Here is a 27,324-nt window from a genome sequence, read left to right as displayed (position 1 = left end):
TTGCAAGCTCCTAAAATCAGGGGTATTTTTCTGTTTTTCACTGTCGTATCCCCAATGCCTAGACTAGAGCTTGTGTGACGCATTATAAATCAAGGTGGCCCTTGATATTTCAGTACCGCATTCTGCTGGAAGGAGCCAAGCAGAGCTGCCCCACCTGGCCCTGCTTTCCTGGGTAACTCAGACCAGAAGGTGAACCCACCTCCAGAGCCCCCTCCTCCATCCCTGCAGGCGTCTGTGTTCTGGACCGCCAGGGCTGGAGCACCAACCAGCTCATGAAGGGGACAGGCTGTGAGTGCCCCCAGGCACTTGGAAGCAGACCCACTGTCAACAGGAATCAGTAAAACAAAGAAGCCATAAAAGACAGCTTTGGCCCAGACACAGCTAAAAGTGTTATCTCAAAAGCAAAAACATGTGTTTGAGGCCTCTGGCTTTCAGGCAGGGAGGAGCTGGTGTGAGATGGTTAAGATGCTGAAATTCACAGAGAAATCTGCCACTTGCTCAGGGCCTAGTAAAGAAGAGACTCGCCTTGTGTGGGGGACAGCTGCTTCCCCTTCAGTGGGGGGCTGCTCCAGGGCACCTGAGGACAACCCTGCTCTGCCACCTCATCCCCTCATTTAAATGTCTCGCTGACATTTCCTCTCTCTTCCCTCCCACTGGTCTGGCAGGTTTTTATTGCAGTGGTTTCAGTGTGTAGGGGCATTCTCTTGGGACCGGTGGGGCTGTAGTAAATGTACACCATATGCATACACACCAGCTTGCACAGAGCAAGGAGGCTGACAGAGACAGACAGGGACAGACACGGGAAGGTGTGCACGTGTGAGCACACACACGCACATACTCACACCCTGTAGAGATACCCAGAGCAGAGCAGAGAGAAGCATAATACGATGCTGAGAAGGACAGTAGATCCCGACAAAGTGATATGAATTCCCAGCAGGGTGTACCCGGACACTCCAAGAAGAAGTCTTTGTGGAAAGCAGCCCTTGCTGGGCAGAAACAGAGAGCAACTCACATATCCATAACGCCAGAAACAACATCCTGGCTCTGGAGTTTCTCAACTTGCAAATAATCGTAATAATAGCTACCATTTGCTTCACTCACTTCCAGATGCTAAGCCAAGCACTTTTAATATGCATTATCTCATTCAATCCTCTTCACTTCCCTAGGAGATCAATTGTGCTTACCACATCCCCATTTTACAGATTACAAGTGAGGCGCTGTGTGATCTGAGCTGGCCACTTTCTCCTGTTGCATCACCTCCCACTTCCGCACTCGGAGGCGGCCCTTCCGGCGTCCCCAGAAACACTAAGTCATGTTCCCATTTCAAAGCCTTTATGCTACTGTTCTGCCTGGACATTGATTTTTCCCCAGACAGTTACTTTCTGCCACTTCACTTTATTCTGCTCTCCTCTCAAAAGGTCCCCCCTCGGGAGGCTCTTTAAGAGCATGTTCCACCATGCTCCTGGCCATTGCTTTGTTCTTCTGAGTCTACTTTTTTCATTGTATCTCCGTTCTCCAGCACACATCATTTGTTCATTCACTCATTCATTTGTTACCTGTCTCTTTGCCTAAAATGTAAGCACTCTGAGGGCAGAGACCTTGTCTATCTTGTTTCCCACTGAATCTCTGGTATCTAGCAAGTACCTGATGCAGAGTCAGTGCTCGGTAAATATTTGTTAGTATCAAATGAATGAATGAGATGCTGGGGAGGTTATGACTTGTCTATGGTGGCACAGCCAAGAAATAGTATATGTATACACAGACATGTACCTGTGTGCACACACCGTGCCCCCACTCCATTCTCTACCACGGCTGGTTATACAATCCTTATCTCTTCCAACCCTCTTTATCAAAGAATTGTCTCCCCTGGCAACCAGCTCCCCCATCTTTAGGGACTTTCCAGGAGTCACCTCATTAACATAAAGTCAGTTGTGGCTGAAAGGAGCTTGTTATGAAGAACAAAGACACCCTTTTCACCTTTATGGCACTGAAAAGATTTCAGGAATGGAGGACAAGAGACCTAATATTGTAACAAAAGATGCTCCTGTTGCTCTTTTCACTCAGGAACTTCCAAGGGCTCTGGTGCCTCCGTGCCAGAAATGGGGATGAAGACAAAATCTGTATTTTGTATTATAAATCGCAATAGTGCAGTTACATATATTCTGCATGACTAGCCCTTCAGATGTATAATGTTACTATTTAGGAGAAGGTTAAAGTATTCCAGTTCAAAGGTAAGTTTATTTAAACAAAAGACCCAAAGTAAAACATAGTTCAGGAGAGGGCAAAAGACATGGCAGTAATAAACAGATAACTGAGGTGTGGGAAATACTTCCTTTATGTGAAAAGTGGTCTTTCAATTACTGAACTTCAAACTTGGGAATTAAGATAAGAAAGAGATTAATTTGTATCAGTCCCTCTCTTTTCCAGTCCTGGTTCAATGAAGGCAGTGGGGATGGATTCATTTATTCATTCATTAGATAATTATTAAGGGCCTAGAAGGTGAGGTTTTAGCAGACCACAGCCTGGTAGGAGACAAAGTGGGGTCTGAAAAGCGCTTCCACAGAGGTGTCTAACCATGGGTCAGGAGTCATTCACTGGAGGTGACAGCAGAGCTAAGTTTTAAAGGACAAGGAAAAATTAGCCAGATAAGAAAGGGATATGCATAGCAGTCACCACTGCTGAGCATAGACCCTGAGCCTGCAGACTCAGCCCTGCAAAGTATGCTGCCCCTTCCTGGCTGAGACCCACCTGCAGGCTGATGGTGGTTGGAATTAGTCCTGACACCCTGGGTCCCATATATTCCCAGGGTATTTACTAAACTGCTCTTGCCCTGAGCTCTACTTAGAGCTCCTGGTCAATGAGGCAGCTGTGGGTCCTTGATTTGCTCTCCACAGGGACTGGGTCCCTGCTTCCTGCCCACCTGGGCCTTGACCTGGATGTCTATGCTCCACACTCGCCCAGAATCACCCAGAATCACCCTCACCCAGAATCCTGATCTCACCACCTGCCTAACCTCAAACAATATCTTAAGAATAAGAGGCTCCACTCATCAAACCTTTATGCTGTGCCAGGCTTGATTCATGCTTATTAGAGGCATGATGCCATTTGATTCTTGGAACACCATTGAATATTATTTATTACCTCCATGTAACAACTGCAAACACTGAATCTTAAGGAACTTACCTGAGATCCCACATAGTAAATGATGGAGCCAAGATTCATGATCAGATATTCTGGCATCAAAGCCTGTGCCCTTAACCACTATGAGTTTCTACCACTCCCCATGAGGAATCTACAAACCTGCTGGATACCAGTACTGGTCCAGCCATTAGGGACCTTGGAATTGTGATTTTGGTTAACAGGCTACCTTCCATCTCTAAGGAGCAGCCCCAGAATGGGTGAATGCCCTGGCCCTATTCATTCCGACTTTCCTTTCCTCTGCAATAACCCAGAGCTCCTAGCATGCCTCACTGCCAAGCCTGCAAAGGTCCTGACTACAGAGGGTAATCTCAGGGATGCAGGATGGCTGAGGACAAGGAGCTCAGATTCACAGGGGCTCCACACAGCTTTTTTTTTTCCATCTTTGGAAGTTCTTAGATGTTTTCAGTCTGAGGTTCAGAATTTCTGACTTTCATGTCAGGCAAGAAATCGTGACATTCAATGCCTTGTGGAGGTCTTTGGTCTTCCAAAGGATTCATTCCACCAAGGAGAGCTGCTTCTCCTCAGTGTCTAGGGTCTCAAAGGTAGGCAAGGAATGGGAAATATGGGCCCCATTAGAAAACAACAAGGAATGAAAGCAAAGGAGCAGACTCATACCCAGTCCCAACTCCTGGGGTAAAATATTCCCTTTGCCACCCCAGACTAGGGGATTCCCAAGCCACGGCAGCCTCAACAAGGGCACCACAATGGGTCCCAGTGTGGCTGAGTGGGGAGTCCCACACCAAGAGAAGATGTCATCGGGAGGGTGGAGCTGCTGTGGGCTGCCCAGGCATAATGCACAAGCCCTGTGGGTGGCATAATGCAGTATTCATCTCCTTCGCTCTGCAGAGGAGGACAGGCGGAACAATCCAGACTCTGTCAGCAAGGTCCTCTGGGAAGCTCAGGCCTCACTAACGAAGATGAGTAAGAGTGGGATCTGCCCCTCATGGCCTCTGCTTTTGCAGCATACATATTCAGGGACTGAATGACAGCTTCTGGCAACGGCCCATTGTACAGAGAGATGCCAGAGGCAGATATGGCGGTGCTGATGCATTCTCCAGGTGAGTGTGTCTGGCGAGGTGGAACACGCTAGGCAGTGAATTAGGGCACTCCAGGACGTGCCGTTCAAGAGAGGGCGTTTCCAAGGCGGAATGCATTCACTCGCCTGCTGCACACATACGAGCCCTGCTATGGACTCAGGACCCCCGAAGAAGCAAGCCCAACTGTGCTGCTTCCTATTCAGTATCAGCTATCAGTGAGTCCTGTGCCATATCTGTTCTGCCCAGTTTGGGCTCATGGAATTTGCTGGAAGTTCCAAGTCACAGTTACAGGTACACAAGAAGGCTCAGCTTTCACATTTCATCTCATACACACAGACCATTTTCTGAATCTCCATCCATCTGACTCTTCCATGATGTTCCCTCAATTAGGATTTTTGGGCAATAAATCCTTGCCCACCAAGGACCTCCAGCCCAGATACCCTCCAACAGCCAAGGGAGAGACAGTGAACTCTGCCTCCATAGTACCAGGGGGCAAGAGGTGACTTTGGTTGGAGATTATACTTTGTGTAGGGAAAGCTGGATGAAAAACTTGGCCATCTGTAGTATGTTTTTTCAAAAGAGAGTAAACGTTGGGCCTCAGTCTATACACATCACCATTTCGAAGTTAGTGAAGTTGTTCTAGACCCCTGAATATTCTGCTATTTTAAAGGTTTCATTCCCGGTTTCAGCACACCCAGCCGTAGTCCCCAGGCAGCATAACTGAAGGATACACACTGAGCCAAAACAAATCGAGTCCCCTCTCTGCAGCTGGCCTCCTGCAGGTGTCTGCTGAGCCACAAGCTAGTACTTAGCTGCAAGACAAATGTCTAACAGAACCCAGAGAGCCTTACCTGCCTCTCTGACATGATGTAGAGCTGCTCATGGTCCTTGGAGAAGGCCATATCCCGGAGAACGGGGCCGGGGTCTACCACCTGCACGGTCTCATACTGGAGGGCATTGCCCCTGGGCCCATCCACTCGGATCTGTGGAGAAGAAGAAGAGGAGAGCTGATAGGAGTTCAGATCATGCACTGCCTGAAGCCAAGCTTCAGCCCAGGGACCCTCCAGAAGCCAAGGGAGAGAGTGAGCTCTGCCTCCACAGTACCAGAGGCCAGGCAGGAGGGACACAAGGCCACCATGGGCCTCACACCAGTAACAGCAATGAAGAGGGAAAGGGGGAGACCAAAGCAGGGTTCCCAGAGAATCCCTTGTTATTTTCCCTGGCTGCCTGTGCCTCAGGCTGAAGTCCTTGAGACCTTGCTTTTTACATGTTTGGCAAAGAGGATGGGGCTATAATGGGGAGAGGGGTCTGGGGTTTGGATGAACAGTGATGGATAACTGAAGCTGCCTCAGATCACAGTGTCACCCTACAACAGAAAGGCAATGCTATTTGCTACAATTGTTAGCAGAGGAAAATTGGGATATAAGGATGTGGGATAATTCTTTCGAACTGTTACCCAGCAGTCATTGTCATACCTAGACGGGAACCACGCAAGGAGCCAACCCGGAGGTTTCCACCAAGTGGGCTCATTCTGGCCATTAAACCACAGGCTTATGCTTCCAATTTTGGGGTAGATACAGGATCCTGAAGCCTCCTAGAGGTTCTGTTCCCATCCCCAGGGAAGGTGATGTGAGCATTCCAGGAAAATGCGCTTTGTGCTTGAGTTATCCATCCTCAATCTTCGAGAAAATCTTGGCAGCAGAGTAGATCACTCCTGGGCCATCCACAAGTCCTTCCTAGAACTGCTTGGACTGTGTGGAGACAACCAGGAAAGACTTGCCCATGGGCCTATGACTGAAGACAAATCTAGAAAAGATGGGCTTCCCACCCTCATGTGATGCTCACCTTCCCTGGGTGCTGGCCCAGGTCTCTAGTATAAGAATTAGAATTGTTTGTCATGATTCTGAGCTCAAAGGGTCAACATGATCACTGCCCAGTGCTAGTAAGGCCACCCACATAAGACAGGACCAAGTATTACCCAGAACGTGGAAGGGTGAGGGGAATGCCTGAGGGCAACAGTGGGGAGGTGGCAGAAAGGAGACCACCCAACTTGATTAGATGCCACTTGTAAAGACACCGTACAGTATCCACAGGGTAATTTTAGAGATTTCAATAACAAAAGTAAATTTAAAAATCATATTCCATGTATTCCCATTATGTACTGTTATTTTTAATTTTTACTATTTAGTTTGTAACCTGAGATCAAGGAGAACAGAAGTTATTCAGAGGAACTAAGTTACAGAAGGGACACCACATCGATGTTGACAGATGACGGCAATTCATCTGAAGGTCTGCTGCTTCTCATTTCTGTTGAATTCACTGAACTTGACACTAGCTTAATTAGTGATTTATTTTTTGGTTTTAGGTTTGTTCCAGGCTCTCTTTGCTTGTTTTCCTTTTAAGCCCTTTCTAGATGTCAGGCACCAGGAGATGGTTTTGCCTTATTGATATAATCCTCTCAGTCCTGTGGGTTTAGTGCTCATTTGTCCTGACTTGCATGGCCCCGCCAGCATCTGCTCCATCCTCTCTCGCCTTTTGGGCAGGATTGGATCTACCCCATTTCCTGGTTGGATCCCATAAAGCAAATCAGTTTAACCTCGCTCTGTGGCCACTGGGATTGAAAGAAAGCAGGGCCAACCCAATGAGCATGTGTGATCAGAGCAAAGCAGGGACAGTATTGTGTAACGATGGAGGACAAGATCTCTCTTTACTCTCAACAGGGTCAAAGAAACAGGAGGCTCAAAGAACTGTTCGCAGCCCTCTTATAATAAGGAGGAGAGCTGGAACCAGGGAAGGTCAGGCACAGAGATGGTGAAAAAATTGGTCTTTGGTAACATTCCTGAGCCACTGAATCAAAATAACTCCTAAGCCTGCCCTATGCTGGGACATTTGAGTTACTCAAGATATTTCCTTATTGTTAAAGTCATAAAAAGACTTTGGCAACATCAAAAGTCCTAACTGATACACTGATATAGTAGATGAGGAAAATGAGACCCAAGTACCTTAAACTGGCCTGAGCTATAAAATCTGGTAAGAGAATTGGAATTCAGTCTGATTTGGAAGTCCATGCTCTCCTACAACCCAGTACAGGAGACCTTGTTCCTTGATGGGTGTCGTATTAATTCCCCGGAGGGTGCCACCTAAATAAAGGTTGGGGCTGAGGTCAGTGTCTGCCTCTGGTCTGTACGATCCCCAAGGCTTTCACCAGTTATTCCTGATTTTGATGCTGAAATACTTGAGTTTGACAGAATGTTCATTTTAGAACAGAAGACATAAATAAAGTTCAAACTCCTCTTTGCTGATTTCCCATTAAACTAATGAAAAAATGACAACAACAAAAACAGGTAAAGGAATGAAAGAAAATATGTTTAGCTCTGAAAATCAAAATGCCTCAGATTCTAATAGGCCTCCTGTTTATGTGCCCACCCCTAAGCCACCAGATGTCCATCCGGCCAGGTCCTTCCTTCCTTAAGCTGAGTGAAATAGGAGTTCATGTAAAACCAATTGGGATTACTACCCAAGTCTGACCGTGCCATGATGGCCTTGGCCCCCAGCCCAGGCAGCCTGCGTCCTCGGCTGTGAGTCGCCTCTGGAGGAGGCTCACAAGAGCGGTAAGAGTGATAGTGAACCCGTGGGCTGGCCTCCTGCCTGCTCAGGGCACCGGCAGGAGCGGGCTCTGCTAGGGAATGCAGGCAGAACCGAGGCCCAGCCAGTGCGCAGGGTCTGATCCCCGAGGGAAATTGGATTCAGTGCCTGAGCAATCTCCTTTATCGTTTGGCTCCAACTTCCCTGCTCTTGAGATGAAGTGACTTGCTGGATGTTGGTGGACATCAGAGGAAACCAGGTGAACCGGGGCAGGGATGGAGAGCTGGACCAGGGGGCACCAGCGGCAGGTTTTCGCACGTTGCGCCTTCCCCAGGGAGGCAGGATGGGACTATGCCCCCATCTTCTGCACTCTGCTTAGGTGGAAATCAGTAATGGGAAAGGTAGGTCTCCCTCTCCCTCTCCCTCTCCCCCACCCCACTCTACTGCTTGTTTCAGAAATCAGAAAGGAGGGCATACATTCAGCCACCTGCTGAATCTCATACAAGACATGGATAAAAGGAGTCTGTGGTGGGATTTGCTGAATGATGGGCAATTACATCAAGGAGACCTTGTTCCTTGATAGGTGTCATATTCCCAGGAGGGTGCCACCTAAATAAAGGTGGGGGCTGAGGTCAGTGTCTGCCTCTGGTCTGTACAATCCCCACGGCTTTCACTAGTTATTCCTGATTTTGACGCTTAAAATTTAGGTAGCCAGGCCAGCTGTCAGCTCTCAGGTCCTTATATAAACAATAGCCACAAGAACTGTTCGTGACTGAGTAGCTACTATGTCAGATTCAGTGCTAGGCATTGTACATATGTTTATCTTCTCACTTATATTTTAAAACTCCATGAGTAAGCGTTAATATTATCCCATTTACTGGTGAGGTGCAGAGAGGTTTCATCAGTTGTTCATGCTCACACACCTAGGCAGTGGTGTGGCTTCAATCCATCCCAAGATCTGATTGATTCTAAGGGCCATGCTTCTGTGTATTTACATAACTACACCCACATGTGTTGAGCCAGGTCGTATTTGTTTTAGAAACCTGCATCCCTTCAAGGAGTGAAAGTGGCTGATGTTAAACAAACACCACCCCGGGAGTGCTGGAGGAACCATGCCTATATCTACTGAAAATCTTTTGGGAGAGAATCATGCATATGAACGAAGAAGAATGCTGTTGTAAATTTCCAAACAATGATCTCTTATATTTTTGTGTTATACCTTGCAAAGCATTCTTAAATAGCATCATCTCATCTCATGATTGTAAAATGTTTATGATGTTGACTCCCAGCATCATCATTCTCATTTTACCAATGACGCAACTGACACTGGGGCTGGCCTGTGCCCTGCTCAAAGTTCAAGAGTAAATCAATGACAGAACTAGAACCCAGGTCTCCTGATTCTGAGCCTACTGCTTGCCTCTTAGCAATTTAGATTTTCCAAAAGACTTTGACAAGGTTCCACATGAAAAGGTATTTAAAAATAATGAGTCTCTGTGGGACTCTGGGCAGTTTGGTCATGGAGAGGGAACTGACTGAGAGACAGAAAAAGACGTTTCTGTGTGGAGAAGCGGAACCTGGGGGAATCTCTGAGCACTGGTGTTATGACTAGTCTTATTTAATGTTTTTTCTACGTGGTCTGGAGAAGGGAGCAGGGAAGTGTGCAGCTCCTTCTAACCTCTTAGGGAGAGCAAGAAGGCCAACAATGGAGACGAATTACAGAAGGATGGTGCACCCCCTGTGGGGGCTGGGGGGCTGGGGAGCTGCACATGGGCAACAAGGCCTGTGGCTGCACATGCCTGTCATCTTCAGCACTGCCTGGCACAGGACCCAGGACATGGTTGGTGCTCGAGAAGTTACTGACAGGTGCTAGCGAGCATGTAGACAAACGGGACCCCTTGTGCATGGTTGGTAAGAATGTAAACTGGTGTAGTTACTATGGCACACCAATTTGCAGTATGAAGGTTCTGCAAAAAATAAAAAACATAACTACTTTGTGATTCAGAGAGTCCACCCCTGGGTATATATTTAAAAGGCAGTGAAAACAGGATCTCAAAGAGCTAGCCCTCCCATGTTTACTGTGGCACTAGTCACAATAGCCAGGACATGGAAACAACCTGACCATCTGTTCATGAATTAAGGGATAAAGAAAATGTGGGGTGTGTGTGTGTGTGTAATTTAGCCTTAGAATATATATTAATTTAGTCTTAAAAAAGAAGAAAATCCTGTCTTTTGGGACAACATGGATGAACCTCGAAAACATCATGTAAAGTAAAATCAGCTAGATAGCTAGATACAGAAAGACAAATGTTGTATTAGTGTGTGATCTAACTGATGTGTCAAATCTAAAATAGTCGAATTCATAGAATCAAAGAGTAGAATGGTGCTTGCCAGGAGCTTGGAGGTGGGGGAAATGGGGAGATGTTGGTCAAGGGGCATACAGTTTAGTTATAAGGTAAGTTCTGGACAGTTAATGTTCAGCAATGTCACTATGGTTAATTGTATATTTGAAATTTGCTAAAAGCATAGATCTTAAGAGGCCTCATCATGAAAAAAAAAAGGAAAAAAGAAAATGGTGACTATGTGAAGTGATGGATGTGTTAATTATCTTGATTGCGGCAATTATTTCATAATATATATGTACATCACAACGTCAAGTCGTATACCTTAAATACATACAGTTTTTATTTGTCAATTATACTGCAGTAAAGATGGGAAAAATAAGCAGTTACTAAATAAATGATCAACTCCCACTGAGAAAAACCACCCACATTCTACCAGCCAGATGATGGATTCCGAGCTGATTAAGGTAAGATTGAGATTAAGAGGCAGGATCAAGAAAAAAGAGCTCAGCGTCCCTACTCACTGCTCCCTATACTCCACAGCAGCCACAAAGGCCAACAGAATGTCAGGCAGCGTTCAAATGGGACTTCCAGGGAAACGGACACACGAAGCCATTCTCCTGGCCAAGTTCACCGGAACACAGAATATCAAGTTCAGCCCACCCCCAAAGGTGGAAACCTAATCCAGACGCCTGCAACTGGAGAACAGCCTAGGAAAGACGTCCCAGGCCACAAAGACAGGGCTGAGAAGAAAGAAGACATGTGAGCCAGTGGCTGTGGTCCCGTCACCAGTGGAGGGGCCACCCCAAAGCTTGTGAACAGACAGCTTAGAACAAACAAGGCCTGCTATTGTACACATTAAGACAAATAAGACTTGGTATTTTACACAGTGTAGGAAGACTTGTGGGTCACCTAAATAGGGAGAAAGGATGAAAACAGAAATTGATCTATTTTTAAGATAGAAAATGTAAAGAAGCTGCTCATGTAAATTTGAGTGTTCAGATATTATTCTCTGAGGCTGAGACCAAGGAGGAGACCACACCTACCCGCATGTGTCCCTTGAACAGAGTGACACTCCACACTCATTCATCACCCGCCACGCATTTATGGAAGGCCCACGGCACTCTAGGCTCAGAGCTGGCTTCTAGAGAAGAAAGGAGAGTCTTGGGCCTGCTTTCTGAGAGGCCTGTCCCCTGGAGGACTCAGATCTCACACAAGTAAGGCCAAGCGGCAAATGGTACCAGAGGGGCGGCACAGGCCTCTGCTCCTCCTTCCCAGGACTGGGGTGTGGCCAGGATGTATCAGCTCAGGGGGCATGTGCATGCCTCCGACAAAGGGTTCCCAACAGGGCAACACCAGCTGCGTGAGTTTAACTAATAAAACACACAGTGGGTAAGATCAGAGTTATTCAAAGACACCCTAGGAGACAGAATCTCCTAAGTTAGTAGGATGATTGATCTGAAGTAGCCAAATTAGTGGTGCCTACAGGCTTTATAAAGACATACTGGCAGAGGGAATAAGACTAAAAATATGAAAACGATGTCAGAGGGGGAAAATGTGGTCGTCTGCACGCAGCATGATCCTGTGGAGACTGAGTGCAAATGACTTTGCTGTGCTGGGGCATGGTGTCCCTTCAGGTCTCACCAAAGACCCAGTGGAACGCTCTTCTAGACCCGCGCTAGACATGTGAAGGATATAGTGCCAGCCACAACTGCACTGTGGCACAATTTTAAATTTTCTAGTAGAGGTTACATTAAAAAACAAATAGATTAAATTAATTTTAAGTCTATTTTCTTCAACTCCACATGCCCCAAATATTACCTTAACATGTAACGACATAAAATATTGTTAGTGAGATAATTCACATTCATTTTCTCATACTAAATCTTTGAAATCTGATGTGTATGTATTTTACATGTACAGCAAACCTCAAGATGGACCAGCTACATTTCAGGTGCTTAATAGCCACATGTGGCCAGTGGCTACCTTACAGAATAGTGTAGGTCTAGATGATTGTCATCCTTGTGTTCTGACTCTGCAGTCACCAAGTGACCTTGCCAATAATTTGGCTCAGTGGCTATCCCCCTAGGGGGGCTCTCAGATCTTGCTCACTCCACTCCTCTGCCACAGTACCCTTGAGCTTCTCAGGACCTTCAATTTATAGCTTACCTCACATGCCCCATTGTCTTCACTTTTTTGGAGCTTGCTTGCAGGCAAATACTGTGTGACCTCACTTATATGTGGAATGTAAAATAGGCAAAGTCATGCCAACAGAGTAGAATGTTGGTTGCCAGAGATGGGAGGTACAGGGAGATGTTGTCAAGGGGTATGAGGTTTCTGTTATGCAGAATGAATGAATTCTGGAGATTTTATGTACAGCCGTGTAACCACAGCTAACAATACTGTACTGTGTATTTGAAATTGGGTAAGGTAGCTCTTAAATGTGGAAGGAAAAGAAGGAAGGAAGGAAGGGAGGGAGGGAGGAAGGGAGGAAGGAAAGAAAGAAGGATGGAAGGAAGGAAAGAAGGAAGGAGAGAGAAAATGAAAGACAGAAAATGGTAACTAGTTAGGTGATGGACATGTTAATTAGCTTAATAATTATAATAATTGACTGTGGCAATTATTTCCCAATGTATACATATATCACATTAAGTCATATACTTAAATATCTGCAATTTTTATTTGTTAATTATATATCCATAAAGATGAGAAAAGCAATGGTTGGTGAGGTTACACTAGACAGATGGCTGAGCTTCAGTCCTGCCTGTACCATGCAGGAAGCTCCATCTCAGTGTTTTGTGTGCACTGCGCCATCCCCTCCATGCGGCTTACTGGGGGCAGGTGTGCGTGCCTGAGGGCACACAACAGGCACACCTACGCAATGTGCCATCATTCCCACCTTGCCCTCCCTGGCCACTCAGTCTCCAGACTGGGATATTCAAGGTAGCGTGGCCCCCTTTCCCTCCAGCCCACCTACAGGTCAGCACTGCCACCTCTTCCATCCTGGCACCGTGGGCGTCTGCGCTGCCAGGAAAACTGCTATTAAAACATCAGCAGGGTGGCCTCCACAAAGGTCAATCATCCGGGAGCTCCTGGCAGCTGCTTGTTTGTTTATTGGAACATTATCTGGGCCGAGCTGTTTATTTACATCATTGAAGGACTGAACAATAAATATCGTCTCCCAGTAGCAGGCAGATGCTTGCACTAGAGCATTCTGGCTGCAGTCTTGCTCAGAATAATCTCCCTAATGAGCAAACAGTGCCATTCATCTTTAAAGACACAGGCCACCCCCTGGACTCCCCCTTCCCTCCTTTCACATCCTCCCCAAACTTCCTGGTCAAGGTCTATACCTGCCAGATTTCTGGGCCGGGCCCCAGGTGGAAGAAGGCCAGGGTGGGGTCTCATGTGGCAGGCAGGGAAATGGAGCTCGGTCTGGGCATGAGGGGTGGAAGCTGATTCAACCTGAAACAAATGTCCCGGGGATGCTCAGAGCTCTCCACCTGGACCCACAAACCTCAGACACACAGGTGTGTGGGAAACCACCCAGGAGCAGGGTCCTCACATCTCGGGCGGCTGGGCTTGTGCAGAGGCACAGCCCACATTCCAGCGGTGCTGGAGCTGGACTCAGGCTTGTTCCCCTTTCAGGAAGTCGCCAAGGTGTCCCGAGTCCTGAGAGGCTCCTGTGCAGGTACATGCACGCCAGTCCACTGGCCATGTGGAGACTGTGTTGGGGTGGGCAGGGGTGCAGACAGCAGGAGGCAGGCGAGGTGCCCAAGCAGGGAGCTGAGGGACCCTCTGATCCTCCTCCCAGAAACCTTGAGCACGTGACTTCAGCTCCCTTACATGCCCCGGCTCTCTGCCCTGGCCTCGGTCAGTCTCCCACTGAGGCAGAAAGAGTGGGGAGGACACTTGGTGGGAAATAAGTGACCAGGATCTGCTTCTCTGGGACAGTACAGGGCTGCAGTGTCTCAGGAAGGAAAAGATAAGGAACCTCTTGAATTTTATTTGTGCAGTTTATTCAGTTGGTGCCCAAAGGCTCTAAGTGATGTGACCCTGTCACAGTCACTCAGCACCTTGCCACACAGGCTGGAAAGCAGGGGAAAGGAAGAACGTGCACGGCTAGAGTGCCGGCACCAGCACGCAGTCTGTGCTTCTCTGTCAAAGTGATGGCTGAATGAATGAATGACCCAAGAATCTAGCTCTGGGCCTGAGCTGCATAGTTGGAACCATTAGACATACATACACACTCACAAACACACACATGCCTACACACACATGCTCTCTCTGTCTCTGAAGACAAGGGCACATCTCAACTTGAACACGGCCCCTAGAACATTCACATCATAATTCCATGACAAAGTGATGGAGGGCAAGTGATTCCACCCCTGCACAGATGAAGAGGGGCTGGGAAGGGTATGCTGGGCCAGCAGGAAAACTGGCACACATATGAGGTCTGTGTATCTTGGCAATGTGCTGGCTCTGGGGTGAACCTCTTGGGGGAAAGGCACCCTGTTACCAGCTCCACAGCCCTGCAGAAGAGCGCCGGGTTTGTAGGGCGGTGGATAGGATGACCTCTGTTCCTCCACGCTCTCAGAGGCTGCATGTCTGTCCTCTGTCAAGAGCAGCTCCCCTGGCCCCCAAGCGCTCGCTTATTGTCAATATTCCTGTAACCCCAAACTGAGGACGTCTGAAAATAAGATTTCACTCCTAATGTCACTTGAATTTTCCCCAGTGCTTTCGTGTTTAAAATTGTACCACCTCCTTCCTCTGGCACAGCTCCTTTCCCTACTCTACTTCTCTGACCGCCATGGCATGTGTCACCTCCTTGCACACTGTATAATTTATTCATTTACTATGGTTAATTTTCCTTGTTAGAATGTAAACTCCACAAGAGCAAAAATCTTTCTCTCCTGTGTTCACCCATATACCCCAAGCCCTTGAACCACACCACAAAATAGGTGCTCGATAAATATCTGTGGAATAAATGAATGAATGGAAATGCTCACACTCCTCATCCACATCTTAACTGGTCCTGGCGATGCAAGTATACCCTCTTGATTTTATGGCGAGGGAACAGTTAGGGATGTTTTAACTGTGAGATGCCACCGCAGTAGAGGAGCCCGAGCGGCCTGTGGTGCCCTGCTTCATGGAAGTGGGGACTTCACCGCACACTGCAGCCCTGAGCCTCCCTGCCTGGAGTCCCAGCGCTTAGAATGTGGGTTTCAACCCTGCTTCTGTGTTCATGCTGCTTACGCTGCCCCAGAATAGCACTGAGGGTGCTTTGTTTTGATTTCCTGATTCTAAAGGAGGAAAAGGAGGCATAGGGAACTGTGAGAGTATAAACAGTAATTAATTAGACAGGCCCTGGATGTGAGGATCCAGCGCTGTGGTGCCAAATGCTGTCAGGAAAATGGGTCCCTTTGGGTCTCTCGCTGCACACACAAAACCAAATGATGACTTCTAGGTTGCCATCAGGATATCTTGCCCTGCAAGGCCCAAAACCGAGAAATTGGGGACCCTCCCCTACCTGCTTGGATGTTGATGTAAAGAACCAGAGATAGCTCTAGGAGAAAAAGATGTTCAAGAAATAAAAAAGGAAAGTTGATATGGTTGATAGGAATCAAGTGGCAGTAAAAAGTTCAAACCAATATATTCCAAATGCAAAATATTTAAAATAAGCCTCTCTTGCTGCAGCCTTCCAAAGAGATTCACTGGGGAGCACCACGTGTGCAAGTCACAGGTCTGAAACCTTGGTGTGTCAGCCAGATTGTGATCCTAGAGGCACCACTTATTTGAGCAGCTTGTACCCCAAAGCCTCCTTGGTTGGCCATTTCCCAGGTGCCTCTAGCCACAAAGGAACCTGGACAGACTGCTCCCACTCCTAGAAAAACAAGTACAGATGCATAGATAGTTGATTCACCATGTGCCACGCACTGTGCCATGTGTTCTGCACACACATCAGTTTGTTTCAGTGCTTGGCCAATGACCATGCTCATCCACATTACAAAAGACCAGAGTTCTCTGGCCTCTGAGGTAAGGTGTGCAGGCAGGAGAGCACGGGGGTAAGCCCATGGGCAGACAGTGGGTATCCCACTTCTGCCACTTAAAACTGTGCAGCCTTTGACAACCTGCCAACCTCTTTTGACCTTCACTTTCCTCAGATGGGAAATAGAAATAAGAATAACAGTACATCATTGTTATTCTTATTGTGGGAATTGATAATGTCCCAAGCATGAGGAATACTTAGCAGAGTGAGGGGTTTAAGTTTCCATTAAGTTTCTGTTAACATTAGCAACGATTACTATGGAGGCAATTCATATGAACTGATTGATTCCCCATGATCTCCACTGATCCCCAGTGGGAGCAGCAGGACACGCCTGCAGACTGGGCTCCCACCATCTGACAAGGTTCCCTAGGGGCTGGAAAGAGAGAAGGGGACCCACAGCCCTGCTTGGGGCCATCTGAAGCAGACTAGAAAGGGGCCATGGCCAGACGGAAGGCAGGCGTCAGGGTGGAGGAGTCTGTGCTCATAAACAGAGTGCTCAGGTGGGCATCCCACCAACACGGACCCAGAGAGCTTCACAAAGCTGCTCCGAAGCCGGGAGAACTGCCCAGGAAACCTTGAGTCTGGTTCAATTGGGGCACAATTCAGAAAATCAGTAGCTTTATGGAGAAAGATGAAAGCAGCTTCATGCTGAGGGCTTGTGCAAGCCCCAGGAGGGGAAGAGGGGTACCCCAGCCTGGCTTCCCTGAGAGGAGTGGCATCTCTGTGGACCCATCGAAGGCAGAAAGCAGAGTCAGGGCTGGCAGGACACTGAAGAGAAGCAAGGCCAGCTTCCTAAAGATGAGTCAGTGGTCCTACGCGGTATCAGGGACAGAGTCCTGGACCCAGAATCAGGACTCCCCATTCCTCACCCATACTCCCCCACTGCCTCTTCCACAGCACAGACAGGCCACTCTTGTCCCTGCCCTCCCACACGTTCTCTGGGCTCAGGGTGTGCTCCTGTCACGTGGCTGGGGGCTATCTCCTCTCTTCTGTATCCCCTACAACTAACTGGTGCAGTTGTGAATGGGTTAGTGAACAGAGGTGTATCCTAAGTGCAAAGGGATGATGTGCAATCAACCTTTCTCTCCTGCTGGAAATCTCGCCTCCTCCAGAGAGGGGTCTGGCAGAGGCTTAATGCAGCTGCACCAGCGTGAGGAGAAGACCCCTGTCCAGTTGGAGGTTCCAAAGAAAAGGGAAGCAGAGGGAACACCGGAGGTTCATGGGCTCCTGCATGAGCTGTTGCAGGATTTTCAGCAGTCCCGTCTGGTCAGGTCCTAACTCAGAGGATGGAAGCTTCCAGCACAGAGCTTGGCACACAGTAGATGATCAATAATTACGTATCAATTGAATGACGCAAGTGGGGCTTGGTCTAGGCTTTCCCCATGCTCCCAGCAGCTTCACTCCCCACTCCCTCACACCCCAGGTTTACCACCACCAGGTGCTCCCATCCCTCCTGTGCCTGAGGCCAAGCCCTCCTCGCACCTGCCCCCTCCCAGCTCTCCAGACACTGTCCTTTGCGTGGTGTCATCCTCACTCTAGATCAGAGCCAAACTCTCTGGCCCCGAGGACTTCCCTGAGCCCCTCCCACTTGGGGAGCACCTCATCGCCCCGACAACCCTGGACACTGCCTGCCAGAGCCCTTGTGGGGCAGCACACCTTACATCATCCACAGAGGCCCTCGCAGGCCAGGTGCCTTCCTGCTTCCTCATGGAACCCAACCAGCCCTCTCTCACACCCTTTCTCTATGGTTCCCTCACCTGTTCCCTTTCCCTCTGTTTCCCCTCTGCTTCCTGTCAGCCCCAACCCAGGTGCTTCAGTCCATCTCACACCGACCTGCCACACCCCTCCCAAGGCTCTCTCCATCTCACCTGCCCCGCTCGGTCGCCTCCTCACATCTCAGCGCCTGTGGCCACACGTGCAACCACACATGCTGTCTTGAGGCTCAGCTTGTGTTGAAGTCTGTCCTTTACTCTCCTAAGGTGAGCGAAGGACAGAGTTTGGCTCTGCTCTAGGCTGAGGACGACACCGTGCAAAGGACAGCATGCTTTCAGGGTGTTCCTTTCAGCTGCGAGAGCATTAGCATCTCGAGGGCAGATCCGCAGCAGACTGCCTAAGTGCAGGGCTGCGTGCCAGCCAAGCTGGCATCCTGATTCTACCTATTCATGTCTGCAACCTCAGGCAGAATTTTAAGATGTATTTAATATCCTCAGCTGAAATGCTGGACTCAGAATTCTGAGCACAAGGCTGCTGTCAGGATTTCATCAGGTGGGTCATAAAACACTCATACTGGAGTGTCCAGGACACAGAAAGTAATAATTGCACATGACTGTTGGTTGTAGCTAGTTAATATGCAGAAGATGACATAGTATGATGATGATGGTCATGTGGCAGAGCACAGGCCCTTAGCAACGACCCCAAAAGCTTTGTGGCCACCAGAGTGGCTTAACAGATGATGAGTAAGTTAAAAAATGAATGTACAAGCTCCAATAACAGTGGAAAAGGATCAGAAGGGTCACGGCTTACTTAGAGACACTCCCAAGCATCCAGCTCTCTGCTGTCCTGTCCTTAAAGGACCATCAGTCCTCCTCCTAACCCAAGGGCAGCAGCGGTCAGCCCTCTACTGCTCCTCCGCTCTGACACTGTTCTGAGCCGTCTGCGGGAAGCCCCATGGGGCTGTTGCTCTGCCCCTGAGCAGTGTTCCGCAATTTCCTTGGCAAATAAATAACCCAGGGACAGTGCTTATCACTTTGACATCTGCTCCCTCTGATGAGCTCTTTTTGGGCTCCTTCCCTGCAGCCTCATCAAGCTGTTGAGGCATTAGTCCTTTCATGAGGCACCATTCAAGGACACCCATGTGGGTTTTGTGAGGCAAAGAACGGCCTATGCTTACTTGGCATGAAGGACGAAGGTGCTGGCTTCCCAGAAGGTGGAGACCCGGCTCCTCAAACAAGGACCCAGCGTCCCCATCAGCCGCTCGCCCTACGGACCACCTGGACCCTCCCCTTGAGAAGCACACTGATCAGGGTGACACCACCTGGCTCCTGGCTGAATGACTGAGGGTCCCTTTCAGATCTCAGTGGAACTGTAAAGCCCCAAAACAGGCAGAGATTCACGTTTTGCTCACTTGGGACCCATACCAGGATTTCAAAATAGCCCCAATTCCCAGACTACCTAGGATTTTTTGTGTGGCCAGAATGAGGGTCAGAAGTAAGTGTGGGATGCTTTTAGTGTTCATGCAAGACCCAGCTCAGCACCAATCTCTCCAAGAATTCTCCCCACTGCCTCCCTGAGTAGATCTGACACCTTGTCCTTGTGTTTCCAACACACTCCCTGCGTACCTCACCGTGGCACGGTGGCAATCACAGCACGGGGCCATCGTGAGCACGCTCATCTTTCCACTTACCTATGTGCTTCTTGGGTACAGGGCTTTGTGTCATTCATGTTACCCAAGGTCACAAAGCCAGTGAGTGGAGCCCCATGATGAAGTTTAAGTTTTCTGGTTTCAAACCTGTGCTCAGCAACAACTAAGGTAAGAGTAGATATTGGTGTGTGCCAGTGACAACGTCCATTACTGTCCAGCAAAAAAAGTTCTGGGTCATCTTTGGTGAGTGGACTTCACTTAGCACTGCCTTACAGACCATCAAGTGCTACTTGATTCTGCCCCTCTCTGTCCCCTGACTGCCCCCCTTCCCTCCTGGCAGCCACTGCCCACATTTTACTCTTCTTTTAACAGCAGCTACTCTGAGAAAGAAACACTTGGAACTATTTCAAATGAGAACCCAGGATTTCATGAGGCCTGGGTGAGGCATGTAAATGGTTTTCAGTTGGAAAATCTGTTTTCAAAGGCACTGCAGGGAATGGCCTTCCCCGGCTTAGAATCCTGGAGCATAGAAGGGCATCCCTGTCCAGGGCTGACATCACCAGACGGAGCTGGAATGCACAGATGCCGAGGGCTGAGGGGCCCCAGGGCCAGGAGGGAATTTGACTGTTCTTTCACAAAGGGCCTTTTGACCACCCTTCGTTCAGGGAAACCACAGAGACCCTGTTTGAAGCTACCCCCACCCTCAACTGAGGGGCCTAAAGACATCTCCTCATGTCAGATGGGTGACCTTTGATCCCAGTGAGGGAGAGCCTGGAAAAGGCATGAGGTATCAGAGCTGAAGGGCCTTGAGGAAAAAATAATCAGGGCCTGTATGGTGTACTCATTCTGCCTGAAGTGCATGGAGTTAACTGCAGAGAAATGCATTTTAAAATAGGATATTGGAAAACCATCCTCTCCGTCACCAGCCACAGTTATTACAATTATTTATATGGCATCACCAAGACCCATGTGTTTCACAGCAATTAAGCTATTGATCTTGCAGCTCTGAGACACTGAGCGAAAACCACAGCTACCAAGTCTCGCTCCTGTGGGAGCTGCCCCTCCCCATGTGCAGATGTGCTAACTGAGTCCAAGGAGAAAGTGACCAACAGCAGAAGAGTCATTGGTCAGAGTTAATATAGAGAATCAAACTGTTGATATAATATGCTAATTTTACATTAACAGATTAATAGCAATGTGTTCCTGTCTGTTTGGCCAGCACTTACTCTGCCAGGATGTTATTTTCCAGGCTTGCCCAAGATATTTACAGTGTAATGATTAAGGGCACGGGTTCCAGAGGCCCTTAGCATGGGCTCCAGACCCATTTCTACCACAAACTAGCTACATGACTTTTGAGAAATGAGTCAGCTTCTCCAACCAACCCGTGCTGTCCTCGCTGGTAAAATCCCAAGAATGACAGTACCTACCGCATCGGGCTGGTAAGAATTGGTGAGCTGGTAGATAAAGAGCATTTAGCACACGGCCAGGCACATCAGCAGTGCCAGGGTTTTCAGTTATTACCACAGGAGGTCCACAGGATCCTCCAGGACTCTTCACTCTTAACCCATGTTTCATGATCACGGCATCGGGAAAGGGAGAGAGGGCAGGCTAGGTGCCCTGTGCGTGTTGACACTGAGATTTATAGCAGGATGAGTGACATGCGTGTTTCCTTGATGGTCTAAAGGAGGAGCTGGACCTGGCCTCTGCTGCCGGCCTCCTGGAGGAGGATGCGAGGGTCCTTGAATGCCGGCTCCCCCTCTGCTTACCGCACTCCACCCCAGGAACATGCCCTCGTGTCCCCATCATTTTTCTTCAAGTCTAGAGTCAATATTAATCAAGTAATGGTTACATAAAGACTTATTTATGAAATGTATTTGAAATATATAATGTATTTTGAGGATATGTTAAGTGATAAAATGTATTAAATGGTGGGAGTCTGGGACCATAGAGAAATTATTCCCCCTTATAAACCTCTTTTTGCTATAGGAAGTTGCATGCTCCTAGAATATAGTCTCTTATGTTAGATGGCATGGATGGGGAGAGACTAGAAACAGAGTGACAGTCAAGGACCTGTGATGGCATTTTGGTCTAGCCTTCAGGCAATGGGCATCAAGGAGAAGAATGGACATAGAAGGTGATGCAGCATGAAGACCAGGGACAGCTCTGGACTGTCATTCCTGGGTGACCCAGGGGATGTCAGGGCCAAGGTGGGAGAGAAAACTGACGTAGGTAGGAAGATGAAGAGTGAGTCAGATCTGCTGAACGTGACATGAGGGTGGCATGGCCAAGTGGCTGTCTACTTGCTTTGGAAATGCAGAGTAGAAGGTGCTTGAGTGGAAGGTCACTGCCAAGGGCTTGCCCTTAGTCACTGCCATTCTAGAGGTGGACTGTGAAGTCATGACACAAAAACATTTCCCAGAATTTAGGGAGATTCTCACTTCTCTCAGAAGGCTGGGTCTGGTACATTCGTGGACTACAGAATACAGATTGGGACGTCGGTAGTGAAAGAGAAGAACACAAGTCACTTTCCCCTGTTCCTTCATGCTGTCCCCAAGCCACAAAGGGCTCACTGGGTTGGGAATGAAAACATTCTCCCACTCCCCAGACAAGCAGGTCAAATAGGCTCCATGTCTGAACCTATGTAAACTTACAAATAGGCAGTCATTTTGAGGAACACACAAAAGATATGCCTATTCAAGTGTCTTAACACAGTCACCACCATCCTTGAGATCCAGGGTTTAAGGAACTTTCCTTTGGGTTAAGCATCTTTTAAGGTATAAACATCCTACAAGGGAGGGGAAGCTAATGTTTGGGGAGGGGTATTGTGGGGCAGGGTAAGAGGTCTTGGTCCAGAAGGGTCTCTGTCTAGGTGCCAACAACAAAATGACAAGTTGAGATGCACACTACAGTCTAGGGTCTACTAATACACAGTATCTGTTAGCTACAGTTCTTCCATGACAGGAGACAATGGGGGTGCCCACTGAAACGTTTATGGAGGGGATGACAGAAGCTAGGATGGTTCAGGATGGAGAAGTGCGGACATTTTTGAGGAACTGAAGAGAAGTCTCATTTTGTACCACAATTTTGCCTAGGGCTGGTTCAGGAACTTCTCTCCAAAGTCTGTATCATTTTCAAAAACCAGATTTATCTATCTTTCCAGAAAAAAAAAATCTCAGGGATTATTTTCCTCATTGACCTAAAATGTCCTCACTTGACCAAAAGGTGAAGTACAGTCTGAGGGTTGCCTTGGAGGGTGGAGCATGTGGCCCTTTGCCCTCACAGACCTCTTCCTTCGGTCACCTTGGCTGGGTAGGCCAGTGCCTACCACGAGGGGCTGCTGCTTCCCTTTTGCTTTGGGGGCCTTCCAACATTTGCCCCAGTTAGTGGGAAGGGGAAAGGGAGGCAATGGTGAGAGAAACGGAGGGACGGGAAGTCTCAGGAAAGGAGAAGGAGATTGTGCAGGTCGTTACTCCCCAGGCTCCAAGGGAGGTCCTACTATCCCCCCGCCCCCCCCACCTCACTCACTAGGCCCTGGGCCTAGATCAGAATGTTCCTACAGACCAGGACTGTAGCCTGAAGTCCGTTGACTGGATTTCGGCCACGTTCACTAGGCAGGAGCATTATTTTCAGTCCCTCAAGGTAGATCGGGGAGAAGGAGGAATGGAGACACTTCTTCGTTCCTCTTCAGCCCAGCAGGACTCTGCCTGTGTCAGCTTGTCATGTTGCATGAGTGAAAGACACAAAATTATCTCACGTCACTTAATTTCCTCCTGGATTTCTAAGCAGGTAATTAGTTCCTCAGTCTCCAATGGGCTGCACGCACTTTGGAGAGATTTTATTATTATTATTACAGACACTACATAAATAAAGGTGTCAGATAATTAAGAATAAATCTTATCTTCCACCTTCCCAAGCACATTGTTTACCTAATGGAAAGCTGTGCGCTCCTCTAGACCTGCCTCTCTCCGATTTTTCCCTTTGACAACTAGGATGAGTAGGTCAGAAGACCTGGGAAACAGAGGAGCAGGGCTTCTCACACTGGGCCCCTGCGTGCGCCCTCTGGGAGTCTTGTTTTCTCTAGTTCATGCCATCTTGAACACGAATTGAGCACCTGTTGTATACAATTCTGCCACAGAGGACTCAAGGGAATTTGGCGAAGGATTTGTAGGGAATTTGGCTGGTTTCCACAATAGAGTTTCTTGCCTAAAACAACTAAGACACAAAACACAATTTAGAAAGCAGTTTCACATTTATTTTCTAATTTAGTCCACATTGCACATAGTAGGTGCACAACAAACACTTGTTGGTTTAATAAATGAGCTACAACTCCAATGAGATTAGGACAGTTATTTTTATTCATGTTTTACATGCAAATTAACTAAGACTTAGAGAGTTTGAAGGACACACCTGATGCAAGACATAGCTAACAAGTGGTAGATTCAGAATTTTCTACCAGATCTTCTGCCAACATGCCCTCCTACCAACACCAAGCTCCTCCTGAGTGGAGCACACAGAGCTAACAGGCTGTGTGTGGCCATGAAAAGGAAGGAGCGGTTAGTTTTGTGAAGGACACTTCACACAATAGTGGCAATTCGAGCTAGCTGTTAAAGGAGGAATATGATTCAGAGAGAAAGAGCTAAGCGGAAGAGTGTGTCCTGCCCCTGGCTGGCACAAGCAGGTGGGGAGGCAGGCGGGTGCCCTATGTGTGCAGTGGGGAGCGGCCAGCTACGGCCAGGACACATGCCTGTAGGGGGACACGGCGGGAGGGAAGCCTGGGATGGTAGTTTGGATGCAGGGACAAGAGACCCTTGAGTGCCTTTCACAGCACTGGGCTTTAATCTGCAGGCAAAGGGAGTGCTGTATGTTCCAGGGGTGGGAACTGACGTAATCCAACTTTTGTCAAATGGAGATTATAATCTCTACTCTGCTTTTCCAACTTGGAGAACCTCCTATAAGATCCTTGAAGATGAGCACTCTCATTCCTTTAACAAAGGTTATTGTCTCAAACAACCAAAGCACAAAATACTACGCTACCACCATTTGGCCTCCTACTTTGTGTTGGGCGGTAGATTATACGGAACCATCCACGTTCACCCAGTTCTCTTGCAGCCAACCTCTTGTGTTGGGGTTCAGGGAACCACACAGTTCTTCACTGTAAGTTCTCTAACCAGAGTTGTGGAAAACCGATATTCTTAACATAAATGGACTCAACCAATGCAGACTCATGGAAAATGGTGGACTTGGTACCAGTACTTTATTTTAGCACTTCCCTGATTGAGACCCCAACTCTCACAGGCCTCCAGCCAAGATTAAAACACAGATTTAAGTCTCATCTATAAAGTAGTTATTCAGCTAACAGTAGCTTAGCACTTAGCACTTGAAACTTTGAAAAGGGTTTTCATGTGCATTATTTCCATGTATCCTGACATCAGTGGGGTGAGCCAGGTTTGTATCATGACCTTAAGCCCCAGCCCCCCAACAAATGAGGGATGAAACCTTGGTTTGAAATGAATACTCAAATCTCTGTCACCCATGCAGTTGCATCAGGTCACTGCAGCCCTGAGCTCCTTGCCTTCACCATGCTGCCTCGGCATTCACCTGCTATTATTACCTGTCCTGCATATAAGGGATGGGGATATGACCAGGAATGCCCCTGCTTAGGCTCACCTGTTGTCACAAGTAGATACGTTTGATTTCTTAGTTCAGGGACTTAGTTCAGGGACTTAGTTCAGATGAGATTGGAGCAGGGGAAAGGAAAAGGGAAAGCAAAGGGCAGAATGCTAACCCCACCTCCCCAGTTCCATCCATGGGGAGTGAGATGAGTAAATAGGATGCTATGACACTGCCTGTTGCTCAGGCTTAGTTATTTTATTGTGTTGTGTCAGGCTGGGTTACGTGGGCTGCGTTGGCACTGGGTTGTGTTGGATTGGATTGGACTGGAGGCTGAATCTGAAGTTCCTCCCAATGGCATGTGCTGTGCGGCACAGGGTGTCCATCTGCTTCCCCTTGCCAAGCCACGGTGGTTTCACAATGACCAAGCTGTGTGCAGCAAGAGCAGAGCAGAGGATAGCATGCCTCACCTGGACCCCAGCTTCAGGGACTCACCCAGCCTGTTCCCTCTCTCGGCTGGACCAGGGTACAGCCAGGCAGCTTCAGAAAGGGGTGGGGAAGAAAGCCAAGAGCGAAACAGCCTGGCTGAGCAAAGAGAGCCAGGCCAGAGAGTATTCTGAAGAAGTGCAAGAATCTGTGACTCCTGGGAATGGCTGTGATCTGTCGGTCTGTTTGCCCAAAGACCTGGGGTCACATGGTCAGTGAAACTCAACCCCATGTGTTTTTGACATAAGGCTGTGGCCCGAGACAGGGTAAAGTCAGATGTTCATCCCGAACAGAATAAGGGGGCCTGCAGGTGTTTGGACAGGAGGGCCAGCGGGCAGGGGCAAGAGTCCTCTGAGTGCCTCCAGGGAGCTCTGGGGCCTTTCCTAGCCACACAGGTGATTCCTGGGCACATTCCTGGCCTGAGCACTACAGAAGGTCAGATTTGGGCCTAACACGGGCGGCATTCTGAAGGTCGAAGCCTACATTTATTCATGCCACAGCCCTGTCTGCTCTCTATGAGGAAGCTAAGCCAGAAAAGACAGTAATACTGGCCAGCAGCCGGGGCCTCAGGGGAAGGGTATGGTGGCAGGGTGCTCACACTCTGGATCCCAGGAGAGCCTGCCCAGGGAGGGTCAGCTCATGGCCTCTCTGCTCACACCCTCCCTCCCTTCTCCCTCCCCCCTTCCCGTGGGGCTGGGCGCCAGGAAAGCTCAGCTGCTTCCCTTCCTCTCCCAGCCCCAGAGCGCAATTTCCACAACTCTCACTAGTGTCTGTACCTCCTAGGTTTTTTACTGGAAAGCAGGAAGGAAGGAGGAAGAGGAACTCTGAGAGTCTCTGTTAGCATCCTGCCCTTCGCTTTCCCTTTTCCTTTCCCCTGCTCCAGTCTCATCCATCCCTGAGAAACCAAACCTATCTGTACTGTGACAACAGGTGAGCCAACAGGTGCTGCTGCGGGCTACCGGGGGCCAGGGGGCCCCTGCTGGGTGATGTGCGTGTGTGCGTTTGTGCGTTTGTGTGTGTTTTTATGAAGCAGCTCTGTCACCAGTGTGAACTCAGGTTCAATTCTGCATCTCCTCCTACAGCCAGTAGGTGGCAGAGCTGCGACAGGCGGGTGAGTCCAGTCCTGTGGAGCTCTGCCTGGCAACGTGGGTCAGGACAGGACCAAGCGTGGGACGGAAGGTGTGTCCACAGGCACCCTAGGGTGGCCCACACAGAGGTCCTGGGCAAGATGGGGGAGGGCTGTCCAAAAGCTCTTCTGAAATCCCCCTTCCCTCTCTTCCATTCCTGTGTATTTCCCCTAATTTTACCTGTCAACATTTACAAAGGGCCTGCAGCAGTGGTTTTCAGAATTCAGGGGCACAGGATCCACTGTGGAGTTTGTGCAAATGCAGCTTCCCAGGCCCTGTCTACTTGTGTTCTCATTCAGCATGGCTGAGGCAACCCCAGGAGTTTGCATTTTGAATAAGCACAACTGGTGATTCCAGGCAGTGGCCAGGAAACTGCAAATTGAGAAATAGAAAACTACAGAGTCCCAGGGACTGTGATGAGGGCTTCACGCTAAGCTCTGTCCTCAGGCCTTGTGCACTCCCTAATTCTCTCCACCTGCATCCTCCTCTTCAAACACACTGCGACTGCACTCCTCCACCAGGAAGCAGCGGT

The 27,324-nt window shown here is 48.6% G+C and overlaps 1 protein-coding gene across 2 annotated transcripts in view; it reads right to left on the bottom strand.

Moving 5' to 3' along the window:
* PLXNA4 (plexin A4) overlaps positions 1–27,324 on the bottom strand; it is a 432,372-nt gene that overhangs the window by 152,511 nt on the left and 252,537 nt on the right. For both annotated transcript variants that reach the window (XM_073238449.1, XM_073238450.1), the window contains exon 4: positions 5,090–5,221. In XM_073238449.1, coding sequence (XP_073094550.1) covers positions 5,090–5,221 — 132 coding nt within the window. The remainder of the gene's footprint in view (positions 1–5,089; positions 5,222–27,324) is intronic.

The sequence above is a fragment of the Manis javanica genome, chromosome 6, assembly GCF_040802235.1.
Source record: "Manis javanica isolate MJ-LG chromosome 6, MJ_LKY, whole genome shotgun sequence".
Classification (NCBI taxonomy): domain Eukaryota; kingdom Metazoa; phylum Chordata; class Mammalia; order Pholidota; family Manidae; genus Manis; species Manis javanica.
The sequence above is the reverse complement of the archived record's forward strand: the minus strand, read 5'-3'. Positions and strand labels throughout refer to the sequence as shown.